The sequence below is a fragment of the Vulpes lagopus genome, chromosome 7 (assembly GCF_018345385.1).
Source record: "Vulpes lagopus strain Blue_001 chromosome 7, ASM1834538v1, whole genome shotgun sequence".
NCBI classification, from domain to species: domain Eukaryota; kingdom Metazoa; phylum Chordata; class Mammalia; order Carnivora; family Canidae; genus Vulpes; species Vulpes lagopus.
Window position 1 is genome coordinate 96,512,628 of NC_054830.1, and position 18,299 is coordinate 96,530,926.

At 44.8% G+C, this 18,299-nt stretch overlaps 1 protein-coding gene across 1 annotated transcript in view; it reads right to left on the minus strand.

Annotated features, from left to right (window-relative positions):
* Positions 1 to 8,024: 8,024 nt before the first annotated feature.
* The window catches only part of CCDC171 (coiled-coil domain containing 171), a 340,332-nt gene continuing 330,057 nt past the window's right edge, over positions 8,025 to 18,299 (minus strand). Inside the window, exon 25 of the mRNA XM_041762317.1 lies at positions 8,025 to 8,724. Coding sequence (XP_041618251.1) covers positions 8,593 to 8,724 — 132 coding nt within the window. The 3' untranslated portion in view covers positions 8,025 to 8,592. The remainder of the gene's footprint in view (positions 8,725 to 18,299) is intronic.

Here is an 18,299-nt window from a genome sequence, read left to right on the forward strand (position 1 = left end):
CCGAAAATATTTAAGATAACGAGACAGGCACTGGGACTTCAAGTTTCTATTAAGGAGCTTTAATGAAAAGACTCTTGTGTGTATATTGAGCCCCCAGAACTCTGGGACAGCTTCCGGCTGGAAAATGCCATTCCACACCCTCCTCCCCCCGAAGCTCTCTGGGCCGGCACCACAGAGACACACCTGCCGTGGGGACCCACCACTGGATGTCAGCCCAAGGTGTGAGTCCCAGGACATTTCCTGAGTCCTCATTTGGCTTTCTCACTCTCTCTCTCTGGGTAATTGGGAGAAATAAATGAGGTAACAACGTCAGGTGCATATTATGCCCTTCCGTTCCATGATCTCATGAAACCCAAGACAAGGTCTTGCAGTGGCTTTGTCATTACCCTGCGCAGTGGGTACTTGCTTTCTTGCTTGCCCGGCTCCAGTTCCCTCTTTCCCTGATAACAGCACCTCGGTCTTTTTCCTGGAGAACCTCTCTGCCATTGCTCATGGTTTGGGTGCCCTCCTCTGGCCAACAGCTGAGAACATGACCTAAGCCAGACCAAGTGGAGTTGCCCTTCTGGGAATGCGGATCTGGGGCAGGACCAGTGCCGGGACAGAAAACTTTCAGAGCTAATTAAAGCTGGGCTCCAGGCCCCAAAGAGCCTGTCCATCAGTTCCAGCTCTGCTGCATCCCTGCAGTTCACCCTGACTCTCACCCCTTCCTTGGGTTCCTGGAGCTACTGCCTACCCTCACATTAAATTCCTCCTCCACCTCTCCAAGCCTGGTGGACTTCTGTCCTTTGCAACAATGTGTCTCAGCTCCCCTTTCCCTGCACAGAAGAAACCAATTGCCAGGTCACAGGAACTGAGGTGGCAGCAGGATGAGAAGTGAGCCTCCATCTCAGCAGCCTGTGCCCCCTCCACTGACCCCTCCTAGGACTCTCCTCTTGGCCCCTCACCTTCCCTCCCTGCCACATCGTTCTGCATTCCACATCATCCCAGCTCCCCAACCATGATCTATTTCAACCCTCAAGTCTCCTTTTCCTTTGGTACCAGGTTATTTTCATAAATCTTTCATTTTAAAATAAATCTCAGTGTCTCATTCACCACAACATTTCTAAAATTCATTCCTCTGCCCCATTTCTCTGCCAGCATGCTCATTCCAGAGGAGGGCCCTTCCCACTTGAATGTTGGCAGCATCCTGGCCTCTTGGCTTCCTCTCCTGCCACCTTCCTCTCTCCCAGAGAGAAAATGAGGTTTGGACTTGGGTGGGTTGAAAGCCCATCCATGCATGCCATGCATAACATTCCCTTCCTCAGCACTGATGCATTCTAAGACAAAAAGGCCTTTGATAATGTTTCTCTCGGGGCCTGTTTGGCACCATTTTGCAAATTGAGAGACATTGGCTAAGTTCTTCCTGCTGGAGAGTAAGCAGTGGTCACCAACAAAGGGCAAGCTCAGTCACTACCCAGTCTATAGACTGCCTGTACAGCTGAACCCCACAAATCACCACATCCTCACCCAACTCAGGGGTTGAAGGCATGAGCATGGTACATGGTATCTATTCCACCTAAACATGTTTTACCCAATCAAGCCACTACAAAAATGTCCCTGTTTGGCAGCCAGGGATCATACCCTTCCCTCAGGAAGTGGTTACATATTAGAATTCAGGGTACCTCTTACAGCTGGGAAACACATTCTATGGGCTGTCCTCTGGGGGCCCATAAGGAATTCACACCTGTGATTAGGTTAACTGAAGGTCCGATTTCCCTAAAGCCCTGTACAGATCCAGTTGAGAGAGCAGCTCTCTGGCAACAAACTGAGATTTTTAGAGAGAAATAGTGGTACAACAGATTCGGGTAATTTAGCATATCACAATAAACAGTGTGACTAGAACTAAGCTAGCTATTGCCGACACACGCAATGAAGAGTGGTCTACCTATGTACAACCTAACCCCTATCATTAGATTTGTACCGAGCATTTTGAAAAGTCTTTCTGGTGTGAAATATTGAATTGGCTATTCACTAGAAATATCCCATGCTATTTAAAATTAGATTAGTATTTTACTTTTGTGTGGTATTCAGAAATAGCATGTTGTACAATAGCATTACCACATATGTGGAACATATGTTCTTGTTCCAGTTGGGAGAAATTATTTTTATAAATGCAGGCTAGAAAACCTATTTTTAAATGAATTCTCTTAAACTTAAAATTCATTTTGAAGCTAAGGCCCACCACCATTAAAGAGGAGAGGGAGGGAGGGTGGAAGGAAGGGAAGGAAAGTAAATAGGACAAAATTCAACATCTACTTTCATGGCCATGTTGATATTCAGTGAGTTCTCTAAAGGATCTCATAAATTCAAGGCTCCAGTCTCAGAGCTAGGTTTGATTCTCCTCCTTGTCTCCAGCATACTCTTGTGCCCCTGAAAGTTGAATCATGGGCCGAAATTTCCAGTATTTTCCTTTTCTCCCTTCTTTGAAGTCCATTAATCTTCGTGTTGATTTTCCCTCCACCCTCTTGAAAAAATGTATGCGTCCCCAAGTTGGAGAGCCAGGAGCTGGCACCTTGGGACGAGATCACATGGAACAAGAAAGGCAGGAAAGGCAAGCGCCTCGCCAGTGTGGTGAGCCACCACCACAAACCATGGCTGGCATCTCGAGAAGGGAAGTGAGTCAGTCCTCTGAGTTCTGTGGTGACGAACCCCAGAGCCTCTGTCACCCCCTTCCCTCGCTGTGGGTGCACGCCTGACCAAGCATGGGGCCTCCTGCTGGGAGGCAGGGCCAGACAGATGTTCTTTTGTCCTTAACACAACCGTGCAAACTGCTGCTCTTGAATATCAAGTGTGGTTCATATTCTTAATCTAAACCCACTTTAAATCAATACATTCTATTTCCAGTAAAGAGAAGTTGAATAATACATGTCGACGGTGGACTGTGTACTTGGAACTTTTCTGAGGCGACTTCAGAACAGATGGCATTACTATATATGTACGTACATATGAAGAACAAACGTGTATAACTAAGCATGAATCCGTGCCTTTGAATGATTGCAACTGAATGAATGCAACAGAATGAATCTCCTCAGCCAAACACTCCATCCATATAAAAAACCTGCACGTGAATATAATGACCATCAAAAGACAGACTGATGATGACACTAGATGTCTGAAGGTAACTCAAATTACCAGTCCCTAGATGCCTGGGTGGCTCAGCAGTTGAGCATCTGCCTTAGGCTTGGGGCATGGTCCCAGGACCCGGGATCGAGTCCCACATCAGGCTCCCTGCATGGAGCCTGCTTCTCCCTCGGCCTATGTCTCTGCCTCTCTCTGTGTGTCTCTCATGAATAAATAAATAAAGTCTTTAAAAAAAATTGCCAGTACCAATTGGCAAACAGAGCATAGTCTGATTAGTTACACAAAACACACACATACCCCAACCACTGAAACCTCAGAATCTTACCTGATTCCTCCCCCTCCATTACCTTGTGCACTCATTTGATTCCCCAGTCTTGTTCAGTCTAGTTCCATAATTCTCATATTTACCTCCCTTTTTCCCTCCCAGCTATTTCAGGCCCTCTTGCTTCTTACCCAGATTATACCAATGGCCTCCTTTTGGGCATGGACGCTGCCTTTAAAAGTTCACCAACATGGGCAGGGCTGTCCAAGGATAGCACTCCTCCCACCGCCTCTACTCCCTCAACCATAACAGACCACATTAATCAATCCCAGTGCCTTCCGCATGGCTGCACAGCCCTTTGGAGCACAGCCCTCCAAGGTCACTACCAATTTATCAGCGTTCTTCTGCAAATGGAGTCTATTTACCATCCCCATCAAATGGAGTCTATTTACCATCCCCATCTAAGTCCTTTAAGACAAAGTTCTTTGACTAGGACTGAGCAGCAGCATCCCAGCTGCCTGAAAAACATGTAAGCATGAAAAATGGGCATTTTTAAATGGATCATGTGTGATTTTTTACATATATTCTTCATTGAGGACTAAACAAAACGAAGCCAAACCTGAACATTTTGTCCCTTCCAAATCCTCTACTCTTGCCACCTGTTGCTTCACAATCTTCCCTGGTTCCTATTCCACAGCTACAAATCTTGTGCTTTCCCTAGCCAGCTCCTAACAACTTCCGTTTGGACACAGGTACATTAGTCCAAGACAAAACCAAGACAGGTATTACATACTCCAAGAAGCAGATGTCAGGGTGGGATTCGATGTGCAAAGCTTTTCTAGGGCAAAAGCATGTGAGAGAAAATGGGTAAGGAGCCAAGAGAGGCTGGCACAGCTGTCGGGCTGCAGGGCAGATCTGACCCCATGAAAAGGAGAGAAAAAAGGTGGGCTGAAGCCTCCCTGGCCTGCAGTGCAGTCCTATGGCAGCTTCTGGAGGTCCTGGAGCTAGTCACCCTGCAGAGGAGTCATGTTCCAGCATCCCTGCCGAGCTGAGTCACTGGCTGGGAGGAGGTCACCACTGAAGCCTCAACCAATGAATGACCCTCCTACACCTGGCGATCTAAGAGGTGCATTCCCAGAGCTGCCTCGCCAGCCACTCACTGCCAAATTTGACAAAATACGGGACACCGAGTTCAATTTGGATTCCAGGTAAACAAATTTTAGTCTAGTGATGTCCCGTGTTTTATCTGGAAGCCTTACCAGTAGCTCTTTCTGCATTAGGTCTCTGTGACAGTGCTCTAACTTTCAAACTGGATCTGTAATTTAGCACAGCCCTACCAAGTTCCTCCCACATCGTTCTCTCGCCTGTGCTTTCGGCCTTCCCCCCACTCTAGGTCATCCTCTGGAAACACTCTTCTGGCCATGCTACTCTCCACCCGAGAAGCTGCCCACAGTTTCTTCCGATGGCTTTCAGAACATACCTCTAATTCCACGGGCTGGTGTTGAGCCTTCGCAACACTGATCCCCACTAACCTTTACAGCCCCTGTGCTCCAATCAGCCCGGACCTTGGAGTTATCAGGACACGCTCTACAGTTCCAGACATCCTGCCTTTGTTCGCCCGAGTCCCCCTCCCTGGAATTCCCTCCCAGAACGCGCCCCCCCCCCCATCTCCACATTTCCAACTTTGATCTGTGCTTCAAGGCTAACTCAAATGCAGCTTTCTCCTTGAAGAGATAAGCTACGGACCCCACTGTCCCGCCCAGAATCCTGATACCTAAGGACACAGGAAGAAGCCGAAATAATATAGAAAGACAGGACCTGCCCTGCCCTGAATGCCAAGCTTTCCATATAGAGTGGATTTTAGCAAACAGTGCTTCCCAGTTCCACGAGTGGCATTAACAGCAAGAGCTCTTGCACAACCAACAGGGTTAGTCTCGCTTAGGGTCCTGGTGCAGATGTTTAATTAATCAGGGCCGCCGTCCTTATTCGCCCTTGACTGGGTTTCCCCGATGATTACCCACCGGAAAGCTCAGCCCTTTAATGCAAACAATGTCCTGATTAGTGTTTTGTGCCGCACACCAGGTTAGGGTAGTAGGTCCTTCATTAGCGAGCCAGCCCGAACTGCAACGTGAAGTCCTGAAAACTCAAACCTCATTTCATACGCAACCATCTTCCCATTTTTCTCGCGTGTCAGCCCTTTCCATAACTCCCTTTCTTTCCTCCCAACTTTGATTTGGGGGAAGGAAGTTTGCACCAAGTGAATATAGAATAGTAAATTATTCTGACTTCGGCAGAGGTCTGAGGCTGACTTGGGTGGTGAAAATGCTCCCCTTCCCGCCGCGTCCCTGCCTCTCCACACTCAGGGGCCTGGGTGTGCCCTCCTTCTGCGGAAGGCACAGGTACCCGTTCACGCAGCCCCCTTACTGTCTCCCTCACTAGAAAGGGGGAGGAAATCAGAGGATGAAATGAAAACCTTTAAATAAAATATCATTCACACAAAGGAAAAGAATTTTCCTCTGGGTCATTATCAGTGGAAACCCAGTGAAAAGATAATAAGCACAAGATTCCTGATTAATTAAACATTTGTGCTCTTTGTATGCAATTATTCTGGGTAAAATCAACTCCGGGACATCTGTTTACTCAACCTTGGGCTGAGAAACCACCAAACTACCTCTGCTCTGTATCTCCAGGCACAATGTCAAGGCATAGAACTGATAGCTCATAAGCCTGAGGAATATGCCCACTAATTTTCTAGGTTGGAAACAGATGACCGTGCTACGCGAGCAATAAATTAGGAAGGCTGAGTAAACTCGTAGAGGGTTAATTGGGGAAATCTAAAGTGACGATATATTAATATAATACATATTTATCCACATACATAATCGTTTTATGCTACAGAGCAATTAAATGTAGGTGATAAACATTTTCATGAATGCTCCAATTAAGATTGCCTTTTATCCAGTGAAACCACATTTCTAGCTTTTTCCTTTTCACCCAGTGCCTCAGTCTGTTGGGGCCACCATAAAACATTACTGCAGACTGGGTAGCTTAGAAACATGGAAAGGTATTTCTCACTGTTCTGGAGGGGAGACATCCAAGACCAGGGTGCCGCAAGGTCCAGTAAGCATCCTCTTCTAGGTTACGTACTGTTGACTTCTTGTGTCCTCACACGGGGGACGGTGGCAAGAGATCTCTCTGGAGCCTCTTTTATAAGGGCACTAGTCCCACTCATGAGGGCTCCACCCTCATGACCTAATCACCGTTCAAAGGTCTCACCTCCTAAGACCACCACATTGGGGATCAGCATTTCAACCATGTGGGGGAGACACAAACATTCAGACCATAACAACCAATAACTCTTATTCCCATAGGGGACAACTGCCCTCATAGGGGGCCCAGGACTTGGCTCCTCCTGGTTTAGAATAATCTCCTTATAGAAGGGGTAATCTAGGTTTAATTATATGGGTCTGGGCCAGTTTGAGATAGGATGGGATTAAGGCATTGTATTACTTTCTTGTAATAAATTACCATAAACTTAGTAGTTTAAAACAATGTAAATTTATTACTTACAGTTCTAGAGATCAGAAGTCCAAAATAATCTCACCAGGCTGAAATCAGCATGCAGATAGGGTTGTGGTCCTCCTGAGGCTCTAGGGGAGGATGCATTTCCTTGCATTTTCATGTTTCTGGGGGGAGCCTGTGTTCCTTGGCTCACGGCCCCTTCCTCCATCTTCAGAGTGTATCACTCCCACTTCTGCTTCTTGTCTTCCTCTTATAAGGGCCCTTGTGATTAAATTGGGCCCACATAGATAATACAGGACAATCTCCCCACCTCAAGATCCTTAACCACTTTAGCAAAATCCCTTTTGCCATGTAAGAGAACATATTCACAAGTTCCAGGGATTAGAACATGGACATCTTTGGGGGACCATTACTCTGTCTGGCACAGACATACCTGAACACTGGAAGGCCTTGGTTGTGACTGACCAAGTGAGTTCCTTACTGATACTGAGATGATCAGTGACTGGAAGAGGTGGAGCAAAAAACAAAGCAAAATGTTGAAGAAGCAGTTGGTAGTTGCCAGTGAGCCCCAGAAATTCATGATCATCTGGGGACCTCCAGTTGTAAAAGGCTGAGTCTTTGAGGGGCTTCATGCAAACATCTTGGCTGGACTGAACACAGCCCATGATGAATTCCATCTCTAGCCTCACAAATTTATTTCTCTGGACCAGGCCACAGGTTGTGCTGCCCAAGTCATGGGGAATAAATTAGGATAGCAACTTCTAAGTCAGTGTGTCAAGGTTCACTGTTTCTCAGGATGTTAATAATTTGCCATACTAAAAATGCCTCATGGTCAAGTCCAAACAAATTTGAGAAAACACAGTGAAAGTCTAATATAATTAAATCTGAGTCAAAGAGATTTTTTTTAATTTAAGGATCTGTCAGAGTCTCAAGACATTCTTAAGAGTGTTGTTAGTCAGAAGCAACAAACAATTCAAATACAATGCACCTCCAAATGTTCTGGCCTCAGAACCTCTTAGTAGCAGGGTACCTATTTGATCTTCTAGAACTTGGTTCTATGGAACAGAGCTTGGGAAATGATGAATAAGGATATTAACTGTTTAGATGATGATGCTCTGTCCAGGGTTTGATGAGGGCACTGGTAATTCAGTGTACAGAAGGTTGTTTACCACTCATCAACCTCTTGGATGTGTGAAATGCCAGCACCCCAACATCTTACTCTATAAAGGCTTTTGCAGCAGGGTGGACAATTGAGCCAGCCATGAGATTGAGAAGGACACCACACTCTATTAGAAGCAGAACACTCCATTTTTCTTTTGTTCAGAGAACAAAGAGGCCCAGAAAGAGGGAGAGGGGCCCAAAGAAGTTTGACCATAAAAAGATCTTTTTATTTGCAAAAGACCTCAATTTCAGGTTCAGCCATGAAGTGTGGCCACCTAATGGGAATACAGAACAACTACTTTGTGTCTGAAAACACCCCTTGTTAGATGGCATATTTTTCCAGGAATCCAGACACAGGACAGCAGTCCTTTGGGGGGGATCCCTAGCTGCATCTGGACAACAGGTACGGGGAAGGGGGAAGGCATTTACCCCCAGTCACTTGCCTCTCCATAGACCTGGTAGGCAAGGGCAGGGCACCCTTCAAAGCAGCCACAGTCACCCAGCTTGTGGTCCTCCTGCTGCAGAAATTAACATGACGTCACCATCCTTTCAGTTTTGACAGGTAAAGGAGATGGCAGCAGTAAGGACATGTGGGAGGTCTCTGGATCCCTGTAATCTCCCTTGAGACTTTCCTGGTACTCAGCCAGTAAATTTAACACCTATGGGAAATGAACAATAGTTTCTTTGTTTCGACGTCTATTAGAAGATGAGGATCCCTACCCTCTGGTGCTTACTGCTGGGATGCCCATCACCTCCCTTCAATCACAATCACCCTGTCCGAAGCCCATGTGCCTCTTTGGTCTTGGTCCAGTGGACTGTCCTAATCCTCTCTCCCCCCTCAGGGTCCTACAAGAGCTAGCAGGGGAAGCCTCTGGGTTCCCTCCCGCATCAGTCAGGAGAGGCTCTTAGGCTCCAGTAACAGACAAGCCCCATGTTCCAGTTGTTCAATAAAGTGGAAGTGAACTTTCTGCTCATTCTATCTGTCCATCTCTCATAAGCAGGGTGCTCTATTCCACATTTGCCTTACTAGGGCTCAGGTTCACAGAAGCAACAAACAATTCAAATACAGTGGAATGGAGCCTGATGCAGGGCCTGATCACATAACCCTGAGATCATGACCTGAGCTGAAATCAAGAGTTGGATGCTTTACCAACTGAGACACTCAGGCACCCCTAGCAGCTATCATTTATTGAATATCTGCTCTGGGTCAAGCAATTTTATAATCACTTGATCCTCACACAATATGTTTTTGAGTTGTTTACTTCTCCCAGTTTTCATACAAAGGACCTGAGTCTTCAAGACATTAAGTAACTTATTGTAAATCTGGCATGTGGCAGAGACTGGCTTTGCTTCCTGGTCCATCCAGCACCCAAAGTCCCTCTTTTAACTTATGTGGCTTCCTCACCCAAAGAACTTTCTCTGATTTCTGAGCTCATTTAAAATCTTACAAAAATATAAGAATTAAATCAGTCACCTATTTAAAAAAACTGTCTTATTGAGAAGCAATATTAATGAAAAATATAGCAAAAAGCACATACCAGTTAGTGTGACACTAACATCCATTTTCGTTCATCTTCTGGTGAAATTGCTAGCATATTTTCCTAACTCACACTTGTGAGAAGAACTTTATTTGTTCAGTAATTCTTTATTTTCCTTTTTTTCCCCAAACATCTCTTGACGAGTCTGCATAATTAATTCACATTTTAGAAGAGGCTTTTCAGTGCCAGAGCCCATTGAAGACTTCTGTGCTGCCCAGAAGCCTCTCATCAGTGACAGAGAGCTTTCCATTTGAGGTCCTTGAATTATGCTCAGGACCAACGGAATGAATTCACACATTTGTAACGCTTTCAACTGAGTTAACTTCTTGTCAAAATATTTACATTTCCGGAATATTTTGATGTTTTACGGGGATAACGAAAGCAAATATTTAAAATCCAGACTGCTCTGGAAAATCCAAAATATATGGTAGTTATAGATTGTAACTGTTCCAAAACCACCAGTTGTGCTTTAGAAAATAGGGAACTCCCTCCTCCTGGTATTTATATCTTCTTGGTATAAATCAACTACGTTAGCACTGTCCAGTAGAAGGTTATTCCTCTTCCTATAAGTGACATGTTCCTAACTGGATCTCCTATCTCTCTTTCCCAGTGCTAACACCCTTTGCCTAAACCCAGTTTGCCTTTGCAGCTCAGTTCTTACCCTTGACTATGGGAAAACCAGAAACAATGGCTGAAAATACTCAAAGTCTGGGGGGTTGGGGGAAAGGCCTTCTGTCTTCCTCACAGCAGAATTTAAAGTCCCTTCCCTAAGAGATTAGGCTATATTTAGAATGGCCCCTCCTCTACTCCCCACCCCTAATGGATGTCACCCAATTTACTTTCAGCAGATACTAGATGGGAACCATCAGCTCACTTAGATTTGTTCCTATCACTCATGAACATCTGAACATGTTCAATCCAGGGACTTGCCTCTGGTTCTTAGACAGGAGCAGCAGGAGAGAAGCGCTCAGAGCCCAGAACCCCTCCACCTAGGTACGCAGGCCAATATGGCGCAATTCCATAGGAGGGTTCCAAGTCAGCTCCCAAATGAAAGACTTTGGGTGGAGGGACTTTTGAAGGAGATTGCTAATGTTTTGTCTTTGCAACAGATTTTTATTCCCACTTTCTTAAACCAATCTACTACCTTTTAAGATTTAGTTGTGCTTCCAAAGAGCCCTCAAAGTAAAAGCCTAATAACCATAGCCAAAATCATTCAATCTTCTCTGCTAACTCAGATGACAAAAAGGCATGACTAGAAAGGGATTTCTCTGGAAAGGAATGTTGGTGGCCCTGAGTGATGTCTTCTGAATTCACATCAGCTCTGAAAGAAGGCCGCTCTTGGCTTTCCAAGGCCCCTCCCTATAATTCTCTGTAGCTCCCCAGGGTGCCAGCACCTTTCAGAAAAGCATTTTATGGAGAAGAAGTAGAACCAATCCTCCAACTGAGGGAGCTGGCAGGGAACATGCTTTGGGACATGACTCCACAGGGTGCCACTCCCACTATATTCTGTGTGAACAGGGATCCCTGGGATTATGCAGTTCTGATGGGCAAGTTGAGGGTATGAAGGGGACTTCAATTCATTAATGATAATGTTTAAATGATCATAATTTATTTTTAAAGAAGTAAATGAATGAATAAGGTCCAGTATAACAGGAAGAGAAACTATAACTGAATCACCAAACTGCTGTATTCAATAAAACAACTTATCTATTTTTTGTGCTCAAATATTCATTGATATGTGTACAGAGAAACCCACCTTAGACCTTCGGACCCCATGCAGTATGGAGCCAATGAGGTCATCCTCTGCTCTCCCCCTTTCGCTTGACCTCCAGCTGTGCTAAGAGTGAGGCCATAAGCTTCTTAGAAATAATGACATCATATCTTTGTCTCTGGCAGCTTCTTTTACAAGTTAGCCCAGAAATGGTTAGAAAATGACAATTCAAGGGCACTTGGGTGGCTCTGTCAGTTAAGAGTCAGTCTGACTCTTGGTCTTAGCTCAAGTCATGATCTCAAAGTTGTAAGATTGAGCCTCAAGTTGGGCTCCACACTGGGTGTGGAGTCCTGCTTAGGATTCTCTCTCTCTCTCTCTCCCTCTGCCTCTCCGCCTGCTCTCTCATATGTTCTCTCTCTCTAAAAAAAAAGATAATTCATTTAAGAGGCCATGCAACAGGTTAACAAACATCACAAATGAGTTAAAACATCATTCCATTCTGCTCTCCTTCTTATGGATCTTCCTGAACCCCAGAAGCTGGATTTCCACCCCAAAACTGCATTTATGGGACTCCCTGGAAACTGGGGTTTCAGATGAGATTTATATTAGAAGGTGGAAGTGGGACAAGGCTGTGTTTTGTGCTCCTTCTGCAGTCTCCACTGGCAAATACTGTGTTGGACTGTGACCCAGTACTATGCTGAACTCTCAAAGTCATTGCAAGAGCTCACCCCAGGCCTGTTTCTTCTGTAAAGCAGGTAATAGAACAAATCTCCATAAACTGGATCAGGTGAATTCTATCTCCTGCTACTGAACCTGACTGATCCTAAGTTAATCCAACCCCAGTTATAATAGAAGAAATGAAAATTGGTTCTCAAATAGCAAAATACTTTAATGGCACTATTTTACACTGGTGCTGGTGCAATGAAATGGGTACTCTCAACAACACAGGTTGAAAAATAAGTATATGGTTTTTTTAAAAAAAATATTTATTTATTTGAGAGAGAGACAACATGAGCAGGAAGAGGGGTGGAGGGAGAATCAGACTCCTCACTGAGCCAGGAACCTGACATGGGCTCAATCCCAGGATTCCGGGATCATGACCTAAGTCAAAGGCAGATGCTTAACGTCTGAGCCACCCAGGCACCCCTAAGTATAAGCTTTTAAGGAAGCAATTCGGCAATAAGAATCCAGAACCTTAAGAAAAGTCTGTATAACCTTTGGGGCACCTGAGTGGCTCAGTTAGTTAAGCATCCAACTCTTGATTTCGGCTCAGGTCATGATATCATGGGTTGTGAAGTCCACCCCATGTGGGGCTCCACATGGGGTGCCACGTGAGGCTTCAGGCTGGGCATGGAGCCTGCTTAGGATTCTCTCTCCCTCTCCCTCCGTCTCTCCTCTCACCTCTCTCTCTCTCTCTCTCTCAGAAAATTTAAAAAACATTTTTTAAAGTCTACAAACTTTGACCCTGGAATCCTTCTTGGAATCCTAATTTTAAAATGTAGAAAAAAGCTGTATGTATTATGAGGCCCACTGCTGCATTATTTATAATGGTTTAAAAGGGGGAAACCAGCTAAAATTATGATCATATAAAGAATGTAAAATAATCATGTTCTCTCTGTGACTTGGCCATAGTCACATGGCAGTATGTTTACATGATTCTATTAAATTTTAAAATAAAAACATGACATCTTTGTGCAGTGTGGTAAAAACTATGACAAAACACAAAAATGCATAGAAAATGTAAACGCAATATGCCAAAGTGAAAAAATTATGTTCTCTGGGTGAAGAGTGTACACAGCATTTTTAAATCTCTTCCCTTTTCTGGTTTTGTTCCCTTAATTTCTTTAATTAAAATATACATTTATAAATGGAAAAATAAACTTAAAAAAAAAGTTACTTCTATGCACCAGCATAAAACCTTTTGTGGTTAAGTTTCTACTGCTCAAATTCATCATTCCCCCTCCCCCATCATCCAATATTTATTAAGCAGACCCTTTAATGTCACAAGACTCTACTGCCATGCATTGATTTTTATGATCTTACTGGAAAACTGCTAGGTGCATAGAAAGGTATCTGTGCATGGTGTCTGCATGCACATCATATATCACTTCAGATTGCCAGTCAGCAAAGGAAAAACACCATAAACACTAATTTTTACTCCTAGATGGCTTAGTAATTTGCTAAATTTCCTTGTAATTGCTTCTAATTATTCATTACATTAGAGTAGAAGGTGGTGGCTATAAATTTTCAATGAAAACAAAATTTAAATACAATGCATCCAAAATGCCTCTGCAGACCCAAGTGGCAACCTTTTTTCCTTATTAGGGAAATCCGCCAGACACTGGCAACACATGCTGCTTCCTAATGTGACAGAGGAGACAGAGCCAAGAAAGGCACGCAAAGAGTTTGATGCTAGCTTTGTGAGGAGACTGCAGAGGCAGCTCACCACCCACGTTCAGGTGCAGTTGCATTTGGGTAGCTGGTCTCTTCTGCGGTGGCAGCCCTCACACATCCCTGGGACTCTCCCCCGTGAGCTGTCAGGATCTGGAGGTGTTTCAGAGAGAGGCTGGCATTTCTCCATTCATTCATTCCCTCTTTTTTTCATTCACAAAATATGTGAGCACCTGCTCTGAGTAAGGCAGCATTGGAAACAAAAAAGACCCTCAAGGAGGGGCTTGAAGGGATGTGGTCTACAAGTAAAACACCATCACCCCAAGTGACGGATTGCACCTCCAGGGTGACACAGTTGTGGCACAATCGTGATGCCACCCAAGCCCTGTCCAGAAGGGCATCCGGAAAGCTTCACAGCAGAGGTGGAAATGGAACTGGATCTTGGAGGACATTTAACATTTGACAGTAGCTGTAGCCACTGTGAAAAATAGTGTGGCAGTTCAGCAAAAAGTTAAACACAGAGCTCCCCCATGATCCAGCAATTCCAATTCCAGGTGTACGCCCCACAGAAGTGAGAGCTGGGCAACACATGATACTTGCACACCTGTGTTCATAGCAGCACTATTCACAAAAGCCCAAATGGAGAAGGAAACCAGGGGACCAAGATGGGTGAGTGGATGGAGAATGTAGTAGCTCCATCTGATGGAAGATGATTCAGGCTTAAAAAGAAATAAAGCTCTGTCACATGCCACAACCTAAATGAACCTTGAACTTCATATGGACCAAAATAAACCCAATACAAAAGGATGAATAGCATATGACTCCACTTATTTGAGGTACCTGGAATAGAGCAATGCCTAGAGTCAGCAAGCAGAATGATGGCCCAGTGGGCAGATGCTAGTGAGTGAGGGAATGGGGAATGAGGGCCACAGTCAGGGAAGATGGAAACCTTCTGGAGAGGGATGGTCGTGATGGTGGCACAACGATGAGAATGCACTTAATGCTGCTGAACTGTAACTTAAAATGGTTATAATGATGAATTTTGTGTTATGTATACGTTAACCATAAATTTTTTAAATATTAAAAAATTTGACAGTGTAGGTGCACCTGGGATCACTCAGTAGGTTGAGCATCTGCCTTTGGCTCAGGTCATGATCCCGGGGTCTTGGAATCCAGCCCTGCGTTGGGCTCCCTGCTTAGCAGGGAACCTGTTTCCCTCTCCCTTTGCCTGCAGCTCCCCCTACTTGTGCGCTCTCTCTCTCTCTCTCTCATAAATAAATAAAATCTTTTTTTTTTTAATTTGACAGTGAAGAGAGGAGGAAGGGCACTTAATGTGTAAAAAAAAAAAAACAAAACAAAAAAACAAACAAACAAACAAACAAAAACCCAGCATGAGCCAGAGCACAGAAGGAGAAAAGGGTGGGCTCTAATCGGAACAGAGGACACCAATCTGGTTGCACGATAGTGGATGCAAGGTGTGAATTATAACGATAATAGTCATGGTCTATCCATAAGTATCACCTTTAAAGGGTGTTTCTGTGCTCTGTTTTTGCTAGCATTATCTCCTTAAGTCTTCTCAATAACCTGTAAGTAAGTACTTTATTATCCCAAAATTAGAGCCGAGAAATGGCTGTGTGGCTCAGTGGGCCCGACCTGACTGGTGTCTCTCTGTCCCCAGAGCTCACGCCACTGCTTCTGCCTCTCACAGGCAGTGCAAGAGAAGCAGTGGGTTGAACCCTTGCACAACAGGTTAAGAAGTTGGGCCTTAATAAGTAAAAAGAAGGGATCCAGGCAAGAATTTTGAGCAGCAGAATGATGTAAAGAGAACTATGTTTGGAGAATATTAACCTAACAGTGAGAGATAGGAGGCTAGAAGGACACTTGGAGGTTTTCCAGGAAATAAATCATGCTGACCTGACTGTAGAGGGTGTAATGAGAACAAAGAGGATGAACAGAGTCAAGAGGCATCTTGGAGAGCTTGCGAATAGCCTGCATACGGAGAATAAGATCATTCAGACATTGTCCGGGGGTTTTTAACACTGGGAAGAGTGTGTAGCTATCAGAAATTGGAAAGGGAAGGAGGGAAGCAGGTTTATGAAGGAAATCAGTGAATTGGAGGCATTTAGAGATGAAAATGCTGGCATATCTGATTGGTGGAGGTGTTCCTGAGACTGTTGGAAACATAAGGTGTCAGACTTTAGCTTGAGAAATTCAAGGACTCAGGCAGGAAAACTCTGGCCTGCCAGTGTGAGATTTGGGACCGCAGGACTGAAACCCACTCATTCAAGCATTTGGGAGCTCCCAAGATGTGGGCTGGCTCCCGACCTGCTCACCCAGCCAGTCTACACTCCATCCATGCACACCAACCCCATCGATCAGCCATGAACAGATAACAAAGGAATAGCAGACCCTCGAGGAGACTGCAAACATGAATAAGAAAGAACAAACACAAACAAATGACCCCAGAGGAACTGGAGATAATTCAGTGAACCAGAATTACTTGCATTAGTATTCTGCAAGAGATTTGAGACAAAGTTGGGTCCATGAAATGAGAACATGCTTTTATTATAAAAGAACAACTAGCAGTTCATAAAGAAGGCTTTGAAATAAAAATGATCAGTGTCAGAGTAAAAAAATTTCAATAGAAAATTTGTAGATAGGAGCACCTGGGTGGCTTAGTGGGTTAAGCGTCTGCTTTTGGCTCATGTTATGATCTCAGGGTCTTGGGATTGAGCCCTTAGTCGGGCTTCACACTCAGTGGGGAGTCTGCTTCTCTCTCCACCCCTCCCCCTACTCATGCTCTCTCCCCTTCTCTCTCTCTCAAGTAAAATCTTTAAAAAAGAAAAAAAAATGGAGATAGAGGCAAGGGAATATACCAGAAAGCAGACCAAATAGTTAATAAGACCTAATACATAATAAGAGAAAAAAGACCCAGATGACTAATCCAGGAGGGCCAACCTCCACCCAAAAAAATAATACAAGAACAAAAGTTCATGAGCCTACATGTCAAAGGAGTCCCCTGAGTTCCCAAAACAAGGAACAGAAGAACAATACATCCTTGGAACACTTCTGCACCTAAGATAAGGAGATCTCCAAATCTTCCAGAGCTAAAAAGACAGCCCACCTGCAAGGATGCTGTGGGCATGGGAGCAAAGTGGACAGCAGGGCCCACACATGAGACACCCCTCAAGTGAAGGTCCTAGAGGCCTGCGTGGGGCCACGCAGATAAAATTCCTCCTGTGCCAGGTTTGCATTCCCTCTTGCCCTGGTCCTAACTTCCAGGAGAGAACTTCCCATTTGTGGAGCAGTCTCGTGGGTCTGATGCCAACAGAAGGAGGGAGTGACCAGGGAATGGAGACTCTCTTTCCCTCACTTCATGGTCCTTGTCTCCAGTGACTGATAGGCCTGTGACTCCATGATAGGCCTGTGACTCTTGCAAAGAGAAGGCAGAAAGCAAGGGGGGAGGGTTGAGTTTTGGCTGAGCTTTTCACTGTTGTAATATCCTATTTATCTGTCTCCTCAGCTGACTGAAAACTTTGAGACAGCAAGGCCTGTATCTTATTTAGCATCTTGTACCGTGCACTTACCCCAGCCTGGTGCATTGTGCAATAAATGCTGAATGAGCAGACAGACAGATGAGGAAGGGACAAGTTTCTCCTTTTGTTCCAGAGAAAAGGTGACAGTGGCTGCTGGGCCTGCCTCTGGAAAGTATGCCCATTCTGTTCCATTATTAAAAAAAAAAAATACTGCATAATTGGGCTCTGTTGTCACTCTTAACAGAGAAGACCATTTTGCCTGTCATTCTTCAGAAAAATTGTGAATAATAAGTTCATATGGATTATTAAAACTTCACCTCTAAGAGAATTACACTGCAAAAAAACTTAAAACAGCATTTTTTGTACCACCGCTATTCCTCAGATTGCTTCTTTCCTTCGCTTCCAGAACTGTCTTCCCGTGGCTGTTCAATGTCTTTATTAAAGCGATCTTCTCTGCCTGTGGTTTTCAGAAGGCATTCCGAAATTGACCCTCCCTGTGAGGGATTGGAAGCCCCAGATGGGGACATCTCTGACTAACTCGCTCCATCACTGTTTCCCAGGGATCCTACCATCCTTGATCTAAAGCCCTAAACTGGCCTATGAAGCTGCCCCTCCCCCCCCCCAGGGCAGCATGTACATGGAAGGCCAGTGCTCTGCAGCCCACAGGCAACTATTCCCCTCTCATGATACGAGTTCTCAGCGTCTCACAGGGCCTTCCATCTCTCCGCACCTTTCTGTGCCTGGATCTAGATCCAGGCATCTCAGACCACAATTGCTGTTCCCCATGCACGCTCTGATCCCCCACGCTCCCTGGAGTGCTGCTCAAAGTCAATGACATTATCTGGTATCTAATGTTAAGTACAGAGCAGACCCTTCCTTAGAATTTCCACCTCTTGGCAGTTTCTTTTTTGCCCAAGACCCTGTAGTAGTAAGATGATGCAAGTAAATTGAGCCAGTCCTATTCTTAGAAAATTCTTCCTCTGTCTTTCTCTTCCTCTTGTCACTAGGTTGCTCCACTCTGGCTCCCTAGACTTTTAGAATAAGTTGCGACACCAAAG